We start from the raw sequence: 26,001 nt of genomic DNA, 5'->3' as shown, positions 1-26,001 counted from the left end.
ACCGCCCCGCAAAACACATTACGGTGAATTATCTATACAGCGTGTGGTTATGGTAGGTACACCTGTTTCTCGGAGACAGTCGTGCGACTACAGGACACTGTCTGAGATAACTGTAAAAGTAACTGACTGAAGTGGCTGTTTAACAGCTGGCCACCGTGTCAATCAGATTATTATCCCGCATTAACAGCACCTAATGGTCCTAAGTGGCAATATGATATATCAAGTGGTGCACGCCCATATATCTGTCTACGCTGTGATTGGTCTTAATGGTTCTGGTGTACCAACCAGCGACTTGAATTATAGTATTTTTTCCATCAGTAAAAAATATGTTGTATATAATACAACCGAGCAGTATATGATGTGCTGAAATAGTCGCGTCTGTTATCGGATGACCAACACGGACACAGCACATCATAAGGTAAACTATATTCTTGTACTTGTTGTTTCTTTAGCAAATTACCTATTATAAACAGTATGGATACACGTAATGTGGTTATCATATTTTGGGAGTAGTTGATGGCATTGCACATTGTTGAATCTAGAGGTGGAACTAAACATGTCACACAAAAACGAAGACGGTTGGTTTATGGATTTCACGTTCTATATTCTTTCAATTCGACTTTTTGGTCGTGATGCCAGGACGTTTCTGTCATACAAGTCTTTGTATTCTTTATTTGAAGGGGCGGTCGGGTAGCCTAGTGGTTAAAGCGTTCGCTCGTCACGCAGAAGACCCGGGTTCGATTCCCGACATGGGTACAATGTGTGAAGCCCATTTCTGGTGTCCCCCGCCGTGATATTGCTGGAATATTGCTAAAAGCGGCGTAAAACAATACTCACTCACTCACTCACTTTATTTGAAAACAAGCACGTTTTTCACTCAAGCCGGCTTTCTTACTAGAAGTGTTACAACCTGTGCAAACATAGGGTTAATATTTAATGTTGGGTCGTCGTTTTCCTCACAACTGTTCAGGTTGGGGTTTCTTCAAATATTTTGGCCATACCTCGGTACTTGTAAACCTCACAATTTGATGTGAAAGTGATGGAAAGAAAAAGGGTTACATATGTATTGCACGTTGTTAGTGGTATTTAAGAAGAAATGGTTTAATGAAAATTTTGAAAGCAGCAACGACACGTAACTTGATTGCAGTGTGCAGTTACAGTGTGTAATTCTTGTTCATGATTCTTGTTTTTGTTTAATTGCTTCTGTAAGCTTTCTGTATGACCATGAGCTATCCCTTGCTTATCAATACAGATGACCCGTGAAGATCCGGGGTAGAATAGGTCTTCAGCAACCCATGCTTGTCGGAAGAGGCGACTAACTGGATCGGGTGGTCAGGCTCGCTGACTTGGTTGATGAATGTCATCGTATCCCAATTGCGTGGATCGATGCTCATGATGTCAATCACTGGATTGTCTGATCCAGACTCGATTATATACAGACCGCCGTCATATAGCTGGAATATTGCTGAGTGTGGCGTTAAACAACAAACCAACAAAGAAGATGAACAAAGAAGTTAGCATTACCTTATTATTATTATTGCTATTGTTATTATTATTGTTGTTTTCTTGTAGACTCCGTACTACCATGGATACGTTGCGTCACCTAGGGATCATATTGATGGTCATTCAGTGTACGTATTCCACCATTGGTTTACAAGATACGACAGTCATTGTGACCATGCATCATTCGACACAAAGGGAAGGGCGATATTAGACCTTAGAGCCAATATGGACTCTCCTGGGCAATATTACAGCACCGTCGTCAACCAGCCTAGTGTACCACGTATTTCACAAGTACTATCTATGAATCCTCATCAAATAGTGATGATACCAGGTGCTCGCGAAAAGGGGAGCATACCCTGGCCCTGCCCCTGCCGCTGCCCCTGCCCCTGCCCCTGCCCCCGTCTCAGATTAATGACTGAGGAGCTTTGCAAATATTGGAACCGTAGAATATTATACCCTTAGGATTTTTTGTCACGTTATATGTTTACAGTCCGCCACCGTATGGCAGGAGTACTGGTCTGCGTCCGTGGAAAACAACAAACATTTATTTTATTCATTTATTTTATGCAAATTGTGTGAGTGGCATGTTCTACCGGTAGGACAGCGTATGCCTATCTTTTTGCGAACACCTGCTGTCATCATTGATTTTTAGTGACCCTTCACAGAATTTTTGTCACAGCTATTTTGTATTTTACGTCCAATGGTTTCTGTCTCGGCAGATAATGGAGACTGATTCTCGGCGTTGACATATATTTATGCTTTGTCTAATTCCATATTCAATCACCATTACATGCCCCATATAGTTCATGATTTTGCCCCATATAGCTCATCATTTTGACCCTTATAAGTTCATTATTTTGACCCATATAGTTCATCATTTTGACCCATATAGTTCATGATTTTGACACATATAGTTCATGATTTTGACCCATATAGTTCATTATTTTGACCCTTATAAGTTCATTATTTTGACCCATATAGTTCATCATTTTGACCCATATAGTTCATCATTTTGACCCATATAATTCATGATTTTGCCCCATATAGTTCATGATTTTGACACATATAGTTCATGATTTTGACCCACATAGTTCATGATTTTGACCCATATAGTTCATGAGTACAAATCAAATTTTCGGCACGTGAACTATGATGCGCTGTGTCTTCCTACACAATGTACATTATATTTCCTTCAAATGTACAATATTGTAGGTGCATATAGAAAAAGGTCCATTTTGTTAGTTGGATAATCAAAAACTACAGGGTCGAGTACCAGGTTATTTATGGTGTCAAGATTAAAACAAGTACATATATATCCCCTAATTTCCTGGAGATGTATGCATGGTAGAGATATACATCTCCTCGTAATACATAACCGGGATTAATCACTTGTAGTCCTCCTCTGAATACCCGTGAAGATCTGGGTGACAATTGGTCTTCAGCTTGTTTTAAGAAGCGACTAACGGGATCGGGTGGTCAAGCTCACTGACTTGATTGATACATGTCATTGTATCCCAATTGCGTGGATCGATCCTAATGACATCAGTGACTGGATTGTCTGGTCCAGATTCGATTATTTACAGACCGCCGTCATATAGCTGGAATATTGCTGAGTGCGGTGTTAAACTCCAAACAACATGCAGTTGGATTATTGCTGAGTGCGGCGTCGCATGACAAACAATCCATACGTAGCATCCGTACAATATATGATATATACGTAGAATCAACACACCTTTGCATACTAGGTACAATCAAACAATGTCATCTCGAAGACTTATGGATAAAAAACATACAGACCTACTTCGACACAAACGAAACAAAGTGAAGCAAGAAGAACTAGTACTACTTTTATTAGTATACAGCATACTCGATGAGTGGCTAGATCATTTAAAACGATTCGACTTAAGGCCCTTCAGAATCCTTCCTTATCGGTATAATTTTGTAACAATGTGACAACCTACGCAACTGATAACGATACACTCGATTGGTTAAAGGTCCTTTACACCCAATGAAATAAGTTTTTTTTTATAATTTTATATATATGGTACTGTCTTGTCAGTTTTCAGTTCTGAACATGTCTTTGTCTTCATCGATTACCTGATTGTCTGGTGTATTTACAGGCTGAGCACTCGCATGGCAGGAGTACTGCTGTGCTGCGACAGGCAATAAATACTAGTCTTACTTTTGTATGCCAAGTGATTCGCTGTGCAGAGTTGCGTCCCTTGGGCAAGCCAGAAACCTATGATTGTGGGTTCAAATCCCGGTCCGCCCCAATTATGTTTCTAGGTTTGTCAGCACCATACCCGTGTTCGTGGGTTTCACCGAAGTGGTAAACGTCTGAGACCTGTATCACTTCGAGTTTTCCTCCAACATTAAGCTGACACGCCGCGATGTAACTGGAATACTGTTAAAAGCGGCGTTAAACCCAACTCACTCACTTACTCAAAGTGTATGAATGGCGGGTGCTACCGGTAGGGCAGGAAGGACATGCTTACCCTTTTCGCGAACACCAGGTGCCATCGTTGATTCTCAGTGGTCAATATTATTTACACAGCTATTTGCCCTTTCCGTCAAGTGGAATCTGTTTCGGCAGAAAATCTAGGATGGTTATTCTCTTGCATTTACGATGTATATATATTTGAATCACACGTAGGTCAAGCAACGTTTGACTGTCGACGACCAAGCCAGGATTGTAAGAATGGCGGGACATGTTCGTACGTCGCCTCCGCGTGCACCTGCCCCGGGGGTGCCTCACCAACCCACGAGGGGGAGGACTGTGGTCTGCTCATCAGTAAGATTCAGATTAAGATTCAAGTCTTCAGCTTGCCGTAAAAGGCGACTATGCTTGTCGTAAGGGCCGACTAACGGGTGGTCTGTCTCGCTAATTAGGTTGATACATGTCATTGTATCCCAATTGCGTGGATCGATGCTCATGATGTCAATCACTGGATTGTCTGGTCCAGACTCGATTATTTACAAACCGTCGACATATAGCTGGAATATTGCTGAGTGCAACAACAAGCAAGCAAACAAACATTTATTACTATATTGGTATTATATTGTGATTAATGCTGTTATTGGAAAATTGTCTTGCAAATTTATGCATAGTAATCTATAGAGATTACATTTATATACATAATGTTATTCATTAGCTACTGGGGCGGTCGGGTAGCCTAGTGGTTAAAGCGTTCGCTCGTCACGCAGAAGACCCGGGTTCGAATCCCGACATGGGTAAAATGTGTGAAGACCATTTCTGGTGTCCCCAGCCGTGATATTGCTTGTATATTGCTAAAAGCGGCGTAAAACCAAACTCACTCTCTCTCACTCTCACTCATTAGCTACTACGTACATGTCTCAAAATGTATATATTTCAGGTTGAAACCTACCACCGTGTATGATGTTGTTAGCATGTTTCTTTAACGTCGTTACAGTTGACAAAGGCGCCAGCTCTTGCATTACAACTGACCCTTGCAAGGCAGGTCAAGGTGCCTGCTACGATGACGGCAGTGGGGGCATGTGTTACTGCTTCAGCGACTACTACGGTTCGACGTGTGATGAACAACGATGTAAGTTAACTCTACTGTTCATGACAAAGAGACAAAGCTGCAATTTATTTATTTTATTTTTTTAAATATTTTTTTATTTTTTAAAAATTATTATTATCACTTTTTTTAAATATTTCATTTTTCTGGAGGAAGGGGGTAGGCTGTTAGTGTATTAAAGGGGAAGTGTACACGCAAAAATCACTTTCTTTCTTTTTCTAAACAAAACGCAATTTTAGAATTAGTTAGTATCTGTGTTTGAAAATATACACTCATTTTTTTTCACAGTGAAAGTAGGAAGCTCACAATAGTGTGAAAGTGATATGCCGTTATGAGGCCTTCGTTTTACGAGCGAAATAGGCCTGAGTTATCCCCCTTAGATAATGACGTAATTGGTGCCAATTCAACTGGGTTCCTGTCTATTCTCAACGCAAAAGATATCAAGGACCACTTTGCTGTAAAACAACATGGTCTACGACACACTCCGGCGCAGTGGTGACTCAGCATAACACAATTCTGGCTGGCATCTGAGATGCTAGAATCACAAAACTGTACCTACACCACGTGAAGCGGCTCTAACAAAGCATGATGACGTCATAATGTTTATCAATTGGCACCAATGACGTCATATTGCAAGGGACATAAGCCATGGTGTTTTTGTTATGGAAATAGAACACTTCGTAAATGTGAAAAATTTAAATCGTTTTACTGCAAAAAATAGGTTAATTAAATATGATGTTTTTATATTTTTGTCTATGACACTTCTATGTTAACACTTTTAATGTGGAAAAAGTACAAGAAAAAAAGGTTCATTTCCGTGTGAACTTGCCCTTTAAGATGTATTCGTAGAATTTGGGCATATCTCACTGCATTACCTTAAATAAAATGTTTGAGTAACGCCATGCAACAGACAACAAAACCAATGACCAATAGCCACAAGCGGAGTGCCAATATGATATAACCAATTTTCCGTGCCCATAAACGTTAATAAGCAATGTGTCGAGGTAGTGTAGGCACCACTGATTCGGCACTTGACACGAGTCGTGAATCTCGAGATGATTCTAACATTAAACTAAAGAGGAGTAAGGACATCACGTCTTTGTATGTTGCATAAAACCAATAAGCAAGAATCAACTTTGATATCATACAATTATTGTTCCAGTTACTGTGTCGTGTCTGGCTGACAGAATGGTCATCGGCCTCAACCCCTACGGTACATTCAGCGGCGTCGCCTACATTGAAGGCAAGAGAGGAACAGCGGCTTGCGAGTCATCGCCGGTACCGTCGGCGTCATCGTCTGACAACGTCCCCGACACTTGGGAGGGGCGTTACATCGAGGTGGAACACACCAGCCCCGACTGTGGAACCATAACTGCAACTCCAGTAAGTAACTTAAATGTCGCTCTTTAAAAAACTATTTACTAAACGAGTCTTATCTCGGCATCCTTATCGAGTCTTATCTCAGCATCCTTGACTGTATCATGCGCATGTTTGAGGAACATAAACCCAAGGTGAGTGAGTGAGTGAGTGAGTGAGTGATCAACATCACGACAGGGCACACCAGAAATGAGCTTCACACAATGTATCGATGTTGGGAATCAACCCTGGCCTTCAGTGTGACGAGCGAACGCTTTAACCACTAGGCTACCTCGTCGCCCCTTACTTCAAAGTATTCCGCCTTGGTCCCGTGTCACAAAGCGATCGTAGTGCTACGGCGGTAGTAAGTCTATATTCAGACAAAGGAGTTAACATAGTCTTGGTCCCAGGGCCCATTTGCCCAAAGCGATCTTAGTACTCCGACGACCGTATACTGACATCGATGATAGTCGTAGCGCTAAGATCGTTTTGTGGGAGCATAAGTGGGCCTGGCGCCTAAACTTCCATGTCTTATTTGATTAGTTTCGTTGTTCAGAACGGTGTGAACATTGAATACACGAGAGACGTGGTGATCCAATACAGCCAGGACTACATCATCAACATCGACGACCGATACACCGTCAAGTGCGTCCTGGACGGCAGTGGAGTGCCCGTGTCCTACAACATCGTGCCCGTCAACACCGCAGACCTGTCAGTGTCCAGCACTACGTATTCTTACATCATCTCTTTCATTCTCTCTCATTCTCTCTCTCATGTCCCTGTCTCACTCTCATTTACTCTTTGTCTCTGCCTCTCTTTCTCTCTGTCTCTCTCTCCTATTCTCTCTGTCTCTCTTTCTCTCTCGTTGTGTCTGTCTCTCATTCTCTCTGTCCCTCGTTCTCTCTCGTTGTCTTTTTCTCTCATTTTCTCTTTGACTTTGTGTCTGTCTCTTTTTCCCTCTGTCTCTCTCTCATTCTCTCTTTGCCACTCTCTCATTTTATCTCTTTGTGTCTGTATCTCTCATTCTCTCTCTCATTGTCTCTCGTTCTCTGTGTCTCTCGCTTATTTTGTCCCTTTCATTGTGTGTGTCACTGTGTATCTGTCATTATGTATCTCTCTCAACCCCCCTCTCTCTCTCTCTCTCTCTCTCTCTCTCTCTCTCTCTCTCTCTCTCTCTTTTGCTCCTTATATTATACAATCTGGTATGCATCTTTTCCACTTTAAAGGCAATCCGCTAACGATGACGGAAGTAATGATACTGTGAACGTGTTGTTATGATGTAATGAATACATTAACAGACTTGTTACACTGCAAGCATTTGGACGGTTACGTCAAGAGCCCTACGGCGTGAACGTCTTTAACGTCAGTCAGATTAGGTCCCCTATTAGAGGCCAGATCTCTAGGTATACCAAAATAGGTGACATGTACTGTCGTGTTCCTCCTCAGATCGCCTCTGAACACCATCACAAGACAAGACTTCCTGGGTCCCGTGTTCCTGGCTCTCACAAGCGGGGGTCAGGCAGTATCAACCAACCCTATAGACGTCGGGGCTGAGCTTGTGTTTACCTTCGCCATATCTCCCGGTAAGAGTAGGAGTCAACTACAAAAGAAAGGTTTGCTCCGAAACTGACCCATACATCTCACCAACCAAACCATTGGTCTTCAGCAACCCATGCTTGCCGTAAAAGGCGACTGTGCTTGTCGTTTGAGGCGACTAACGGGATCGGGTGTTCAAGCTCGCTGACTTGGTTGATGCATGTCATTGTATCCCATTGCGTAGATCGATGCTCATGATGTAAATCACTGGAAAGACTGGTCCAGACTCGATTATTTACAGACAGCCGTCATATAGCTGGAATTATAAACAACAAACAAACAAACCAACTTAAGTATTTGGTTTACATGTAATAGCAGAATCTTTCCAGAACAGGAGCAGTTACCCTTCTCGCGAACACCTGGTGTCATCCCCATAATTTTGTCTGTCAGTCTCTCAAACTTCTTCTGGAACAATTTTTTTTCGCTGAAATCCCTGGCCCCTCCAGATTATAAAATAATCGGCCCCCAAAACCCCGGTGTCAATCATCCATGTGTAGCGGCCACAAAATTTCCGAGTACCATGATGGTATTCGAACCATGGACCTTCTGATCAGAGGTCGGACGCCTTGTCCACATAACCAAAGAGGTTAACCTGTCAGCAAGCTGACAAGGTAAGGATGTCATCTGTGGGATGACTCCACGCCCTGCTACTCAATCATGCATATAATTTTCACAACTATATTTTGCTTTTACGTCCTATTGAATCTGTTTCGTCAGATAATGGAGGCTGATTCTCGGCGTTGACATATATTTATGCTTTGTCTAATTCCGTATTCAATCACCATTACATGCCCCATATAGTTCATGATTTTGAGCATACAGTATACTCGATGAGTGGCTAGATCATTTAAAACGATTCGACTTAAGGCCTTTCGGATTCCTTCCTTATCGGTATAATTTTGTAACAATGTGACAACCTACGCAACTGATAACGATACACACGGAGAGGCTTTAAGGGAAACAAGAAGCAATTATTACGCTCAAAACAAAATCATTACACCTCTAAATCTTGACCTTTAAATAATTAATTAATTTTACTAAGATATGAGAAATACAACCCACAACGACACCATATAATTTAGAAAAAACAGATTACTTTATAATTAACTTCCAGGTACATGGTTTAGAATGATATAAAATGGATATCCGGAACCTTTTGACGATTCATCCCAGCGATTACTAATTTTAACATAGATTTTCCGATAGATAACAACTCATTCATTATTCGTTAATCCGGACAAGTGTTGATCCGGATTTCAGTTCGAATCAGTGAAGCTTCACTGTGTATTAATTCTATGCGCTCAAGTGTGTCCCATTAATACTGTCAGTATGCCCCTTTAATACTGTCAGTATGCCCCATTAATACTGTCAGTATGCCTCGTGTTTTGCGGCATTGATACATATGTCGTATCAACATTTAATCTGTAAATATATGTATATACCTACCGCCAAAAGGTAACCATAGAAACATATAGCTTAGTCTATACCTTAAGAAGAGATGTTTCCAATGTGTACCACTTAATGAAAAAACTAAGTCAGTCAAGTGTTACCACACACGATCTGCTGCGCATAGTTTCCAAACTATACACACTAATCCTGCACGAGACAAATGGTGCATTTCGAGTCATGGATCTATGACGTCACCAGTATGTTCGTTTGTGCGTCGAACTATTCTAATATCTCTTGAAAATGTGTAATTCTTCATATTTTCACCAGCATGTATGGTATTCGCGTTTCTTTTGTCAGTGAGTATATGTGTACAGTACTTGTATTCAAATTGGACACTGTGTGATTCTTTGTCAACATGTCCATCGTTTATTATGCGTCAGCACCATACCCGTGCTCGTCGGTTTCACCATAGTGGTCTGAGACCTTCATCACTTCAAGCTTTCCTCCCACGTTAAGCTGACACGCCGCGATATAACAGGAATACTGTTCCAAGCCCCATTTAACCCAACTCACTCACTCACTCACTCACTCACTCACTCGCTTATTAACTCAAATTTCAAAACTACCATAAACACGCCGGTGAAACCCTATGAAAGTGATTTTTGACAAAATCCCTATTCTATTGAATCCAAGATTAGAACCAAGACCAGCGAACCTTAATACGGATAAGAGATGCAATTAAACCGCGCCCCTACTTCACAATGAAGCATTCGGAAATATCAGAACACTTAAAGCCTTTACTGTGAAATAGATTACATCCAAAGTAAGGTATAAGCCTTAAAATGTCCCATTCGAGTAAAGCTTTCAAACTGATGTACTCTATCTCGTCTAATGGAAGCGGGTTATCCTGTTTGCTGATAGAAATCTGGGGTGAGTCACAGGTTATACACATGGTCGGACTCCACGTGATAAACAGTGTATATATTGGTTCCGATAACTCCTTCACTTTAACTGGATGATCTTTAATGGAAGAAAACTTGGACAAACGCTTAAATGAATCAGGGAGGTGGCACAATATTCCGACTCTGTGATATTCTTTAAAGAGATTGTTCGAATAATGAGGGTGTTTCAAAACACTGCTAAACAACCAAAACCAAAGGTTACACAAATGATTTGAAATATATTTTATTTCACAAACCATGGTTGGTTGGTTTGTTGTTTAACGCCGCACTCAGCAATAGTCCAGCTATATGCCGGCGGTCTGTAACTAATCGAGTCTGGACCAGAAAGTCCAGTGATTGATATCATGAGCATCGATCCACGCAATTGGGATTGAGATGCATCAACCAAGTCAGCCAGACTGACCGGCCGATCCCGTTAGTCGACTCTTACGACAAGCATGGTCGCCTTTTACGGCAAGCATGGGTTGCTGAAGACCTATTCTACCCCCGGATCTTCACGGGTCTCACAAACTATGAAATATGGATAGTCAACAGGCAATTTGCTTATATGAAGACCTTTCCATTATAAAGATAAAGACAATTTGATTACAGTATAATGATGTTTATGCTTAAGATTATTTTCAGAACAGGATATAAACTGAAGTACAAAAGAAAGTACACACCCCTAAAATATCATATATTACGCATATGGTTGAAAAAGTTGTTACATTTTTGGCGCTATCGTAATGTAATGAACAAAACCATTGAGAGCATATCGCAGAAACGTAACCTTGACATTATGATAGGCAACAAAAGCACACATTGTGAAAATGGCAATTTTCTCCATTTGCACGTGCAATATGCGTAGAAACAGTATAAAAGGCAGTGGATTCTATCGTTCATTACACATTCAACGAAAACAACACAAGACAAATGCCACGTTTAACAGCAGCGGAGCGAGAGAGAGCCGTGGGAATGTCCCAAGTGGGGGCGTCGAACAGTCACATCGCAAGGACCCTTGGCTGCACCAGGCAAACCATTATCAGATTCCTTCGTCGTGTCAACCAGACTGGCCAGACATCCGTCCGCCCAAGAAGAGGAAGACCGAGAGTGACGACCCCTGCAGAAGACCGGTACATACGCACATTACACCTGCGCAACAGGTTCCTCACCATGGCATCAACAGCGTCGACAGCGTTAGGTCACCACATCAGCAGGAACACAGTCATGAGACGACTACGAGCTGCCGGTATCCGGGCTTATCGACCATTCCGTGGGATGACCTTGACCGCTCAACACCGTATCAGCCGTCTTCGCTGGGCAAGAAGAGTCAGACGCTGGCAACGTCGTGACTGGTCACGAGTCCTCTTTACCGATTAAAGTCGATTCAACCTCTACCATGCTGACGGTAGAGTGAGAGTCTACCGACGTAGAGGCGAGCGACTGGCTGGAGCATGTGTCCAACAAGTTCATCCTTTTGGCGGAGGCAGCGTTATGGTTTGGGGAGGCATTTGCGGCGAACAGAAGACGGATTTGGTCATTCTCCACCAGACCCTGACAGCCCAGAGGTACAGGGACCAAGTGTTTCAGCCGTTGGTGATCCCCTTCATGCAGAGGCAAAGGCAGGGGTTTCTTTTTCAGCAAGATAACGCCCGACCACACACCGCTAGACTCACTATGGACTTCCTGAACCGTCAGAACATTCAGCTTTTGCCTTGGCCGTCACGCTCTCCGGACTTGTCACCCATTGAACACCTGTGGGACCATCTCGGTAGACAGTTGCGACCACCATACCACAGCTGGAACAGGCTCTGCGAGAAGAGTGGCAGCGGATCCCTAATGACGTCATCCGACGGTTGACCTTTTCCATGAGAAGGCGTGTCCTGGCTTGCATTAACTCAAATGGGGGTCATACGAGGTACTGAGACCACTCGCATGGCCTTCATACATGGGACTGTCATCATATCTACAAGTGTGATTTTTGATGAGTGACTGCCTATGGACGTTATTGTCAACTGAAAAGTTTTATGTGGCCACAAATCTTTAAATCCATTCTAAACATGTTTGAAAATGACTCAACAATGACATTAAACATTACAATCACAATAAAGTTTTCCCTGTCTTCTTTTACTGTCAGAATAGTGGGGTGTGTACTTTCTTTTGTACTTCAGTTTATGTTTACCCAAGCATACTACCCAATGGTACAAACACTATGCTCTGGAATATTTAAGAGAGACAATCCATTCCGCTACAGCACATACGGTCACCAGAAGCATTCTGAACGACCAGCAGGTTATACATTCCCGTCTCAGACTTGGCTGCAGCGATCTTAACGCCGACAAATTTGCCAGATTTATATCCGACAGCCTGAGATGTTGTGGCTGTCACACGGAAGATGCACTTCATTTCTTTCTTACGTGTCCCTTAAAAAGAACATTAAAGCAAAATATGTTCTATTTCGTAAAAGGCTACGCTTTAAGTTCAATTTTAAATGGTAATTCACATTTAACGACTGTAACAAAACCTGAAATTTTGAAATCAGTGCATAATTTTATTCTATCCTCTTGCCGATTTAGACAGTTTGCCTGATTTGTTTCGGCAGTGTTGGCTTTGCTATATGATACGGTGATGTTGTTGTGCTGGATGTAAATAATAACGTAACTGTAGTTACGAAAGCAAATCGATTAACAAAACACTTACAAAACAATAATTATCTTACATGTCAATTATATAATTATGTATGTTATTTATCTTGTCAATATCATATCATTGTAATTTGTATGTGTATCATGTTTGGGAGAGGCATTCAGATAAGCAAAATTTGCTTGTTTGCCAATCCCTCCACTTTATGGAAATAAATAAGTTTATATCACATGCAGGGTTTGGGGTCAAATCATGTGCGATAAGTTGCTATATCAGAAACGTTCGGCGGTGTTAGTTCTAATAAATTGTCAGACGTGCTATTAAAAATACTTTTTTAATATAAATATATATTCGACTGCAGTTTTATTATTCTAAATGTCTTTTTTGTTCGTTAGTATGATTATTGTGAGTGTGTGGAGTGTGTAGTACTAAAATGCAAAAGGCGAGTATCTTATTTTGTCGTGTTCTTCATATGTTCTAGACTACGAGTCCATGTTGATCATATCCGGAGAGGCCAACAACACGATGACGGTCGGCACCAAAACGCTGAATCTCATCACTGGAAGGTAGGGAAGTGTGTGCGTGTGCGTGTGCGTGTGCGTGTATTTGTGTTTGCGTGGGTGCGTATGTGTGGTAGCGTGCCTGTGTGTATGCGTGCGTCCGTGACTGCGTGTGTGTGCATCCGGATGAGTGTTTGTGTGTGCGTGTGTGTGGTGTATATGTGTGTACGATGAGTATGTGCGTGAGTGCGTACATGTGTACGTGCGTGTGTGCATCTGTGTCTGCGTAAGTGCGTGCGTGCGCGTGATCATCAAAGTCCTATTCCTTCTGTACATAAACGAGATTAATAAGACAGGCAGGGATATGTGAAATTATTTACTCCTCTATGGATGCGAAGTAATTCACGGACTTCATCAGCTTTTATCATACCTCCATGTCAGAAGGAAGAAATCTGATTGGTCCACGTGATTTTGATAAAATACTATGTATCCCGCCTTGGAGGGGAATAAATTTCTCAGCGGGCGAAAAAATCCCTTATACCCCGCCACGAGCAGGTCAGGTTGCACGTGGATTTCTGAGAGGCAGAATAAATCCCTTGTACCCCACTTCAAAGCAAAAAGCCTCACGCTTTTTTCCGAGTCAATAGAAGTCAAGTAACCTCAGCTCGATTGAACAGCTGTTTCCTATCAATTTGGAATTTGGTTGAATTCTTTTATATTGTTATACTAAAACATGTCGATAAGATAAATTCGTTGTAGCAGGATCACTCGGGGTAAATAGGGTTGTGTGTGTCCCTCGTTAGGTTTTATTCCACTCATGGATAAATGCGTGTCACTCATGGAATAAAACCTAACGCGGGACGCATAAAACCCCAAGTGATCCTGCTATAACTTATAGTATCTGTTGATGTCATTTCATAATATGAGGGGGCGGTCGGGAAGCCTAGTGGTTAAAGCGTTCGCTCGTCACGCCGAAGACCCGGGTTCGAATCCCGACATGGGTACAATGTGTGAAGCCCATATCTGGTGTCCCCCCGCCGTGATATTGCTGGAATATTGCTAAAAGCGGCGTAAAACCAAACTCACTCACTCTCTCACTCATAATATGACGTCATAGTAATTGCAGTGTGGTATCATGATAAAGTCATGATGTGTGGACGACACGTTTGTACACTTTGTACATGCGTTAACAATATTTAGTGAGTGAGTGAGTGAGTTGGGTTTAACGCCGCTTTTAACAGTATTCCAGTTATATCACGGTGTGTCAGCTTAATGTGGGAGGAAAGACGTTTACCACTTCGATGAAACCCGCGAGCACGGGTATGGTGCTGACACACCTAGAAACATAATCGGGGCGAACCGGGATTCGAACCCATAATCATAGGTATCTGGCGTGCCCAAGGGACGCAACTGTGCACAGCCAATTGCGGCGCCTTAGACGACTGGGCCACCCGTGCCCCCCAAACTAGATTGACATGTAATGTGACTGTAGTGTGATATCACAATGACATGGCGAGTGGACGAGATTATCATACGAGCGTGTCATACTTTTTTTACGAAACTTGTGTCAGAATTCTTGTATTCCTGAGTGAGAGCGACAGTTTCGTAAAATCAAAATTAAATCGATGCGAGTGTACTTTAATACCAAGTATTTCTTACATATTTTTGAGCTCCATATTATGCACTCATCACGACGACCGTTTTAGAAAACCACAATTGTCGAATGACGTCAATGATTTTAAGCTATGACTTCTTTTCTAGTGTGACGTCATTCCAAACTTACGTCACAATAAGATTCGAATGACGTCAACAACGTCAGGATAGTTCACGTGTCTAATGGTGTACCCACGAGTAAAAATATCTCCTTTTCCCCGTACAAATGTAAAAGTTTGAAAGTAAATTCTCCCTACCTGACCCCTTGTAATTGCGGCTTAAAAAGTATTTGCAATAGTTAAAAAATATAGACAAAAGTAGGAAAATATATTTGTGGTCACTAAAATTCTTTACCATACATTTGGATATGATTATGTACAAAATCAGCTTCAGTCAACAAATATTCTTGAAAACTACGAGAACGCTGTTGGAAGCGAAGGAATACACCTTGGTCAAGTAACAAAAATGGCGCTTTGGGAAACGAAGTCTCGGTTGGACGGGTTAAATGAGAAATTTACAGTTTATAACGAAACATTTTCAAGAGAATAACACTCGACAAGAAGCAATGTTATCTCCAAAAATGGCCATTTGTCATTATTTTGCCTTGCCAATGTGGAACTAACGTAAAAATGATGTCAACAGTTTGTGTATAGGCCAGACACTTACCATGAAGGGAGACAATAGGCGGAGGCAACTCTTGTTTGACAATAGTTCCGGCAAAGTGAAATGTTCACTCCAATGAAAATATCACTTTTCTCAAACTTCAGAAATCTCAGTCTTTCACACTGATGTATGTGATAAATGCATATGTTGATGTGACATGACATATACAAACATACACATCTATGTGTGCAACATCAAGGAACAAAAGTTACTTTTCATTGTGTGAGTGGCCGGTGCAAATCATTTTCGCGAATCCTGTGTTGTCATCACTGATTTTCGACCCGTGAAGATCCGGGGTAGAATAGGTCTTCAGCAACCCATGCTTGTCGTAAAAGGCGACTATGCTGGTCGTAAAAGGTGACTAACGGGATCAGGTGTCCAGGTTCGCTGACTTGGTTGATGCATATCATTGTATCCCAGTTGCGTGCATCGATGCTCATGGTCCAGACTCGATTATTTACAGACCGCTGTCATATAGTTGGAAAATGTGCGGCGTTAAACAACAAACAAACAAAACATCACTTATTTTCAGTGATCATACATAAAATATTCACCCCTTCATTGTCTTTTACGCCAAATGAAGTCTTTTTTTTTACGCCCGATGGAATCTGCCCTTTTCGCCCAGTGTTATATCAGCATGTTCGTGCAATCAGTGTTCCCGAATGAGTTACTTTGTTTGATTTTCTATTTTATAAACTGACTTTTCCACCGTAGTTGCATGGACGACGACGCCTTCCCCGTCATTGTAGAAGAGGCAAGCCGCGGGTCAGGAGGCACAGACAAAAGGGAGATAAATCTAAAACTCCGAGCCTTCCATTTTGACGGAAACACAGACGTTGGGTTTAAGTTCCTCGTCAAAGTCTGTCTGACTGCCAATGCTGCCGACTGCGATCCAGTAAGTTTATGATAGATTTCATATATTTTGTGCTTGCCTCTAATTTTTTTTTATTGGATATGTGTAATGTTAACGTGGTCTTGGTTACGTCATTAGAATGGCGCATTACATGTTTATTCGCAAATACTGTCTCAATCTTATATATGAAAGGGGCAAAGGTTAGTCTAGTGCAGAGTTGCGTCCCATGGGCACGCCAAAAACCTATGATTGTGGGTTCAAATCCCAGTTCGCCCCGATTATGTTTCTAAGTTCGTCAGCACGATACCCGTGCTCGTGGGTTTCACCGAAGTGGTAAACGTCTGAGACCTGCATCACTTTGGGCTTTCCTCCCACATTAAGCTGACACGCCGCGATATTACTGGAATACTGTTAAAAGCGGCGTTAAACCCAACTCATTCACTCACTCACTCAGTACAAAAGAAGTGCAAGCAATAGTCCGCAAATGTAGCTCACCATCTGTAAATATCTGTAATAACTTCCCTGGATGCCCTCTTTTATAATACATTATCATTGTTCAATAACCGCCTTAATGTTGTTTAATGATACAGGTTTTAGATGTAGACTTGCGACGCATCCTAAATAGAACCGGACAGGTCACGAGAATGTTCACACACAAACGTAGTCATTTACAAGTTCAAAAGTTCAACTAACTTTAAGGAAAATCAAATTTATAAAATAGGTACATTGCGATAAGTATGTATTGTCGCCCAATATGATAGTTAGTGCATTGTAATGGTTGTATTGCATGCAGTGATGATGATGATGATGATGATGATGATGATGATGATGATGACTACGACGACGAAAACTTGCAGTACACTGTATTTATAGGCAAACTGCCCGCCCGGAAGTGCCAATGGCTTTGGTCGCAGGAGGAGAGCTGCCCCTAGTGAGACAATCGTGGAAAGAATTATCAGCATCCAGGACCCACGTTCGATTACAAAACTAGGTCAGCATCTGTTCTGTATCCATGGTTGCGAAATAATTCCAAAGTCCAGTTTTTGAAGGCAACTTTAGACCAGTTTTGTAAAGATAGACTAACCTAATATATCAGATTCATTGTTAATTTGAAGACCAAATACCATCACGAGGCCACGTACTTAAGTGATGATCCATATTCCAATATCTAATGACTGACAAAGACAAGACTTGGACAAAGGTTGAAACATATCTAGATTTCATTGCCAAAACAAAGGGTGGTAATCAAAGCCAGAGACAATGCTTGTCGTTAGATCCGACTTACGAGTATCAGGTGGACAAAATGGATGCCCTCGTGGATTGACTGTATCTAACCAATCACTGGTCTTAAACCAAAAACTCGCCCATCCACAGGTCACCGTGAAACAAACGGAACAGAGTATCATGGTCTCACTCACTCGTTGAGCTGACTTCATAGGTTGGGGGACCTGTGGAGATCCGGGTTAGAACAGGTCTTCAGCAACCCATGCTTTCCGTGAGAGGCGACTGTGCTTGTCGTAAGGGCCGACTTACGGGATCGGGGGGTCAGGCTCACCGACTTGATTGATGCATGTTATCGTATCCCGATTGCGTAGATCAATGCTCATAATGTCACTCACTGGATTGTCTGGTCCAGAATCGGTTATTTACCGACCGCCATCATATAGCTGGAATATTGCTGAGTGTGGCATTTAACAACAAACAAACAAAAAACAATAAGGTTGGGGAACAGAAAAAATTGAATACGATATGCAACCGTAATATACATATGTTTCTTTTACAGATGAGAAAGACGTCGTGTATTCAGAATGCCAAATGTCGGGGAAGATTTCCGCAGCTATGATTGCCATGGCCGTCGCGCTCTCTATCCTCATTCTGCTCTGCATTGCATTGATTGCACGTGCTGTGACGTCACGCATCCATAGAAACGTACATATTGATGATAATCACACAATGTCATCAGTTGTGAAACGGTTTTAAATAGCCGATTTTTTACACAGTATGAACATAAAAAAATGAATTCTAAATGCGTCCTAACGTTTTGCCTTTCTATATTAATTTAGGCCCTCATTTTGATATCGAAGTTTTAGGGATTTTTTATGTAATCGCAAGGATGGTGATCGAAATAAAACAATCCAAATACAAACGTTTCTTTGTGAAGTGATAAGTATGTGTTGTAGTGTATGTTGATTGATTTTTTTATTTGGGTATTTAAAGTGGTTGAGTGAGGTGTGTTTAACGCCGCTTTTAACAGTACTCCAGTTATATCACGGCGTGTCAGCTAAATGTGGGAGGAAAGCACGAAGTGATGCAGGTATCAGACGTTTACCACCCACGAGCACGGTACTGACAAACCTAGAAACATAATCGGAGCAAACCGGGATTCGAACCTACAATTATAGGTTTCTGGCGTGCCCAAGGGATGCAACTCTGCACAGCCAATTGCGGCGCCCTGGACGGGCATGTTAAGGTAACAAAATCATATGAAATATATAAAATGTATGATGTAGCTAAAGGTATGTGCACGTGTAAAACTGTATTTTGTAGTCAACTAAAAAAAGATTTTCAACACCTTATATTGCATAAAATTATTGTTTTGAAATTATTGTATTTCAACATAACATTCAATTCCACACATGACTGTACACAACATTAAGCTATTTTACATGTATATGACGGCTACATGGGCTAACACTAAACACAAACTTATGTTTGTTAAACATTTGTGTGTGTTAAAACACGTGTTATTTCAAAGGGAAGTATAAATATTTAGTTGTCTGTTCAGGTAACTAATTCTAACTATTGTTTCCTGAATACAATTATATTTAAAACGCATTAGCTTACCTCTTGATGAATCGTGTGGCCCGGTCAATATCACAACTCATGTCGTAAATAACCATCGAAACATGAAACATCAATGCTTGGGAATAACAAAGGTCGACTTTCCAACGAAACAAATTCCATTTGGCCCAATCGTCAACAATAGCGGTTGGTCACGATGGCACAGAGCTGTGGAGCTGCATATGAGCTGGAAATGAGAGACATGACAGGAAGCTGCTGTAGAATGTGCTCCAGCACCTCTTGTGGGAGTAAAAGGAAGTCCATCACCTAAAACATACATGGGATGGGATTTTGTTTACTTGAGGATGTGCGGACCAAGGATCAGTTTTGAGTAATATTTGCATATGATAAAGGTCAGATAATACTCTCAAGTATCTACCAAAACAGATTCCATTGGGCGTAAAAGGCAACATAAGGTGAAATTATATGAATGGATCACTGAAAATCAGTGATGACACCAGGTATTGCGAAATGTGTTGCGACACAAGGTGTTGCGAAAACGCTTAATAAGCGTTAAGGTAAAGTCACTGAATGACTGATCTACCGATACATGGGGGCAGTTGGGTAGTCTTGTGGTTAAAGCGTTCGCTCGTCACACCGAAGACCCGGGTTCGATTGCGTGTTGTAGATGGTTGTCGGGCACGATGACAAACTATCTTTGAGGTCACAACTTTTAACTTTTGCATGAAGTACGTGTAGCTCTATTTAACAGCGTGAGTGAGTGAGTGACTTGTGTGTAACGCCGTTTTTAACAGTATTCCAGTTACATGGCAGCGTGTCAGCTTGATGTGGGAGGAAAGCCCGATACAGGTCTTAGACGTTAACCAGTTCGGTGAAACCACGAGCACGGGTATGGTGCTGACAAACCTTGAAACATAATCGAGGCGAACCGAGATTCGAACCCACAGTCATAGGTTTTGGGCGTGCCCAAGGGACGCAACTCTGGCGCCTTAGACCACTGGGCCACCCGTGCCTCCTTGCCAGCAAAAGCTGAAAGGAAAGAAACAGCGCATATGTTCACTGTTCACTGTTCACTGCTATATATAACAGCTGGCAGTTATCTGACTGCCGAGTCTTACCCGGATGGTAACCACGTTCCTCTTGATCAAAACATGATGAAATGGACCTTTTTTTAACATCGCACTTTTCAATTTTTGGCATAACTTCAAGTTAGATACCTTATCGCCGGAATGGCTCGTTTTCACTTTATAAGCACTATCACACGGTCTATCTTTCTTAATTAATCATCGCGGTATTTCGAGATTCTATTTCATGTTGCGATGATTACAGTCACAAGTGAAAGGTTTATTTGTTGTCTATAGTCGCACTCAGCAATATTCCAGCTATATGACGGGGGTCTGTACATAATCAATCTGGACCAGACAATCCAGTGAATGACAGCATGAGCTTCGACCAAGTCAGTGAGCCTGACCACCCGATCCCATTAGTCGCCTCTTACAACAAGCACAGTCGCCTTTTACGGTAAGCATGGGTTGCTGAAGACCTATTCTACCGCGGATCTTCATGGGTCACAAATTATTTTTTTTAAGAAAGGCAGAGCCCCCTATCTCCGTCCCACCTTCTTAAATATTCGGCATCAAGCAAGACAGCGAGTCTGACCCCCCGATCCCGTTAGTCGCCTCTTATGACAAGCATAGTCGCCTTTTAGGCAAGCAATGGTTACTGAGGACCTATTCTACCCCGGATCTTCACGGGTAAGTCACAATTGAATACCTGGCTAGCAGCAACACAAGGCTCAGTAAGGCTGTGTATTTGCATAAAATACGCAAACTAAATCCCAATCACCTAATTAATTTTGATTTTTGTGCGTACAAACACGCATGGCAAATTCAACAACAGTATAAGAACATGGTGTAATTCCACAAATCCATCCTTTTCACCTCGCGTACACGTACATGTATTTCTTCACATATGTTCATCTCATGATCGAGTGCAGGCGTCAGACATACACGGACTCTGCTGCAGTGAATAATGCATAAACAATTTCAACGTCTCGCTTATTATTGTTTGGACATGTATATCACTGTTGTGAGTTCATGCAACAGCTACAAACTTCGGGCTGCACACGAATAGATTCAAATTTGAAATCACCCGAAACAGCATTTTAAGCAGAATTTATTTTACAATTGTCTACTAATTCTGTAAAACAGTATTGAATACCCGACGAAAAATATCAATACCCAATGTCAATAATAACAGGTCAGTAAATAGTCAATGGCTAAAACTAATCGTTTCCGAGGTAAGGGCGTTAACTGACAATAAAAGTCCAGTTTCCACGGACTCGTATAGTCAGTTGACGACCTTGCCTCGGGAAGATGAAAATGTAGTTCCTAAAAGAAGTTAAAGAACACGAGATGTTTTGAAATGACTGAGGTTAATCTGTCAGGGCTGTGTTGTCTGTGTTGTGTATTGCAACACATATTCTTCCAATTCTGGTTGTTATTTTACTTCTTTTGAGTAGTATATTGTCCCAGGGCAACATCTACGACATGCGCCAATTGAGCTGACACGCCGTGTTTTAATGTGCATAACTAATCCTAACGCTTTTGACACGTGCCCCTGACAAACGTTGTGACTAATCTTTCTCATCATAAAGCAGTCAATCCAGTGATTAACATCACAAACATCGATCCACGCAATTGGGATACGATGACATGCATCAAGTCCCGGATCTTCAAGGGTACACTGTAAAGATGTTTTCTACTGGAAATAATATTTACAAAATTCATCTATATACTCATGTACTTGACATTACCACAGAACTAAGGTAGGATCAATTGTTTTATTTTCTCAGACACCTAAACTCAATCCCTACACTGAATATATTTATTGTAGGTAGTACGTTTTCATATATCCATTTAATGTCCAGTATCCACCCAAATTCAAGGTACCAAAACCTATTATAGACGGCGATATACGGTATCGTCGCCATGGTGACAGCATCTGATCAGGCCACCAAGAGGAGGACATTGTTTAAGACTCAACAACTGACTAAGGCTTTGAGTCATCAGACCACATGTCTCTACTTGCGCGGTGATAAAGCGTATTGTCTTGTCTGTCACGGGCATGCTGTGAAGACCCTTCGTCCACAACATGACGTCAAGCTGCGCCACCTTGGCACATACAGGTGCGGCTGTTATAGCATGACTAAGAAGATGTGTGGGCCACAACTTTGGCGGAAGGTGGTGGACAGAAAAGTGTTCACAGTAACTCTTAATAACATCGCGTGCTGTATCTGCATGTGTCATTCTGATGTTGGACAGCAGTTTGTCTCCCATCCTCGTCAGAGCCAGGTATCTACAACACTGAACGTTGCCTAAATAGCACATACACTCGGGATAAAACACGTTATTCAGGATCCTGTGAAGGTAACGTAATATTGCCACGTAGCAGGTCTTTGATGGTTTTCTTTCTATGCTTTGTCCAGAGATACTCCTCTGTTGCAAACAGTCATCCAGGTAGTGTTGTAGTAACTTTATTCTATCTTTAGGAAGTTTTAATCTCTCAAGCTTCCTTTCAATCTTCCGTGCAAGGTCCTCCATCAGGGAGCTGTGTTTCTCCCACAGTGGTACACCCACCACCGCAGATCCAAGCAATGCCTTCAGAGTATGTGTGACTTTGACATTGAAGCAGTCGTACAAGTAATGACTCAGGCCAACATTCTCAGGGATTTCAACGAAACGTGTAAAAGTGTCCCTGAAAGCTTTTTGGGTGTCTGTGACTGGTGCATTCAGTGCTAATTTGCATCTTCCCCATGTATCCGTAAATTGAAATCCGAACTTTTCAACACTACCACACCAGCCTATCCAAGAATCCTTCCCCACAAGGATGACTACAGCAGGGCGGTGCCAGTCGCAATCTTCTGTTGGATATCTACATATAATTTCAAAGTGATATTTACAATTAAAGTTATCAAGATAACCCCGTTCAAGGACATCATTTTTGAACATTATGAAAGGTAACATGTAGGGATTTCCTACACCAAATGATGCAGTTCTGACGTTGAACAATGTCATTTCAATGAACTTTGGAAAGAGCACCGCTACCTTAATGAATAACGACTTAGCGTCCTTGTCATATATCTCATATATCCGAACGTCTGATTTGTTTTCATTTTCAATTGGGATTTGATACGAGATTGACATATTAGATACGAGCCACATTTTTATGGCATATTTGAGGAGACCAATGGAAAGAAGTTTGTTACAGTTTTTGAAAATCACATTCGGGTGACAAAGAGTGATGTTCTGTAAATACCACATTTGAAGAACCTTGTGGAACACCCCCTTTGTTCGCAGGACCATGTCTGATGTAACCCATGGTGCTTGGAGTGTGGTCTTGCAATACAAGTCGAAGAAGCCACCTGAGTCGATGACTTGGGTGAATCTTGAAGCTGCTCTGGAACAGGACAGTAGAGTCTCGGGCGTCAGATAGAGGAAGATGGACTCCAACAGCTCTGTGGGCAGTTCCTGGAGATTTAATGGTGGAGAAGGTTTAGCTCTGGCAAAGCTTGGTGGATCCTTAAGTTCTAGAAATGGATGTGCCATCACGGATTCCTGAATAAGTGATGAAAACTTCAAAAGGTGTATTTACACAGAGGCGTACCATCAGCTTCCTTGATTAACAGGATAGCAGAGACTCTGGTGTCAGATGGATCGGCAGTTCCTGAAGCGTGGGCAGTTCCTGAAGCGTCATTGGTGCAGGGGTTTAGTTCTAGCACAGCTTGGTGCATCCTTTAGGACTAGCACTGGAAAGACTATCTATGACCTCTGGCAGAATGAAAGCTATATTTACACAGAGATGTATCATCAGCTTTCTTTCAGGCTCCCACCAGTAGTTAAGATCCTAGCACCAGTTATTCCTCTCAGTTCCACCGGGTGCTTCCAACAGCTGAAAGGTGAGTTTGATTGTTACAGTGATGTTGATGGCTTATGGTCAAATATTCATCATGCCTATTTCTCACATTAGGTCTTCAGGCACCAGTGCTTTACAGAAACTATTCAGATTCTTGGGGTTTTTTCAATTTAAACATCACAAATATGTAATATAATTTGAAAACATTCAACACACAAAAAAGATACACTGATGTTCGAGGATATATTAAACTCAAGAAGAGTAGTGCTTCTTTTGTTCCAGGTATGTATGTTAATACTTTGATCATTTATTTTTCGTGGTTAAAATGCCCCCTTTTATATTAAATTAAATTGAACTGCTAATTTCACATATGCATATAATATGCTAAACTTCAATAATCAGTCATTAATTTGCAAAATATGATGGATGTAAAATGTATGTGAAAATAAAAAAGGAAACATTCTATTTTTCCTATCGGTTACATGCTGTGAGGTTAAATACAGGTTTGTCACTAATTAGTTGTAAGATTGTATATTCTCGATACCATCTTTGAACCGTTCTTTAGCTTTTTATTTCTATTAAACAATATCGGGATAACTATTCTAAAATTGCTTTCATTGTCGAATAATTATTGGTTGGTGCTTGTCATCGTATCCCAATTGCGAAGATCGATGTTCATGATGTCAATCACTGGATTGTCTGGTCCAGAATTGAATATTTACTGACCGCCGTCATATAGCTGGAATCATTCAATCAATCATTCAAGGGGAGATTTTTTGGGAACATATCTATACTGATATTTTACGGGTGGTTCGTGTTGTAGAAATTCATGTCACAAACTCAGATTGCAGTCCAGCCATTTTAATCTACAGATGTCTGTAACCTAGAAAATGGTGTAACCTACCTTCCCTAATCGTGTCAAAGTATATCTTCAGACAAGTATGTAGAAATAAATGGTCTTTTTTTAAATCACTTTCTCAGTAATATTAATAAGTGAGTGAGTGAGTGTGTTAGTATAGTTTTGCGCTGCTTTTAGCAATATTCCTGCAATATCACGGCGGGGGGACACCAGAAATGGGCTTCACACATTGTACTCATGTCGGGAATAGAACCTGGTTCTTCGGCATGACGAGCGAACGCTTTATCCACAAGGCTACCCGACCGCCCCGTAATATTAATGAAACGGAGCGACTGGCGAGCGATGGTTAAACACGCAACGCCGATCAAAATTCGATAATGAATAACTTATATATTTCTAGAAACATACGACACCCCGTTAATTCAGACTATCAAATAACAATCTTCCGGTTTAGCGAATAATTAACTTAGTAATGGCATCCTTATGATGGCATGTACAACGAAACTCCTTAATGCAGACGACACCGTCCCAAATGAAATCGATTAACCAATTTCCGGTTTATCGAAGCAATTTCCCAACAAAACTCGTATCAAGCGGGTTACAACATGGTTGAAATGTTACCGTTCGACGTGATTTTATATTTCAACGCTAGAGCCGTTATTAACGAGGTTCGAACTAAGGAGGTTTCACTGTAGACATCCCCGACAATAATCTTTCGAAAGGCGCGGTTCCCGACTGTCGGGGTTTCAGTGTCAACGCTAAACACGTGGGATTACGAAAACAACAT

General features: G+C 41.5%; 2 protein-coding genes across 2 annotated transcripts; one reads left to right on the top strand and one right to left on the bottom strand.

The window, feature by feature from the left end:
* The first annotated feature begins 1,585 nt into the window (after positions 1-1,585).
* Positions 1,586-18,619, top strand: LOC139455367 (EGF-like domain-containing protein 2). Its single transcript, XM_071236924.1, has 10 exons — positions 1,586-1,631; positions 4,157-4,294; positions 4,935-5,069; positions 6,208-6,428; positions 6,958-7,112; positions 7,848-7,984; positions 13,452-13,536; positions 16,501-16,681; positions 17,513-17,630; positions 18,423-18,619. Exons 1-10 carry the CDS (start codon positions 1,586-1,588, stop codon positions 18,617-18,619), a joined length of 1,413 nt encoding a protein of 470 aa, XP_071093025.1.
* A 3,685-nt stretch (positions 18,620-22,304) lies between these two features.
* Positions 22,305-24,150, bottom strand: LOC139455366 (uncharacterized). Its single transcript, XM_071236923.1, has one exon. It carries the CDS (start codon positions 24,046-24,048, stop codon positions 22,402-22,404), a length of 1,647 nt encoding a protein of 548 aa, XP_071093024.1. The 5' UTR covers positions 24,049-24,150; the 3' UTR covers positions 22,305-22,401.
* Positions 24,151-26,001: the final 1,851 nt, after the last annotated feature.

Source organism: Haliotis cracherodii, unplaced genomic scaffold (assembly GCF_022045235.1).
Source record: "Haliotis cracherodii isolate W230 unplaced genomic scaffold, xgHalCrac1.p SCAF_11, whole genome shotgun sequence".
In the NCBI taxonomy this organism is placed as follows: domain Eukaryota; kingdom Metazoa; phylum Mollusca; class Gastropoda; order Lepetellida; family Haliotidae; genus Haliotis; species Haliotis cracherodii.
The sequence above is the reverse complement of the archived record's forward strand: the minus strand, read 5'-3'. Positions and strand labels throughout refer to the sequence as shown.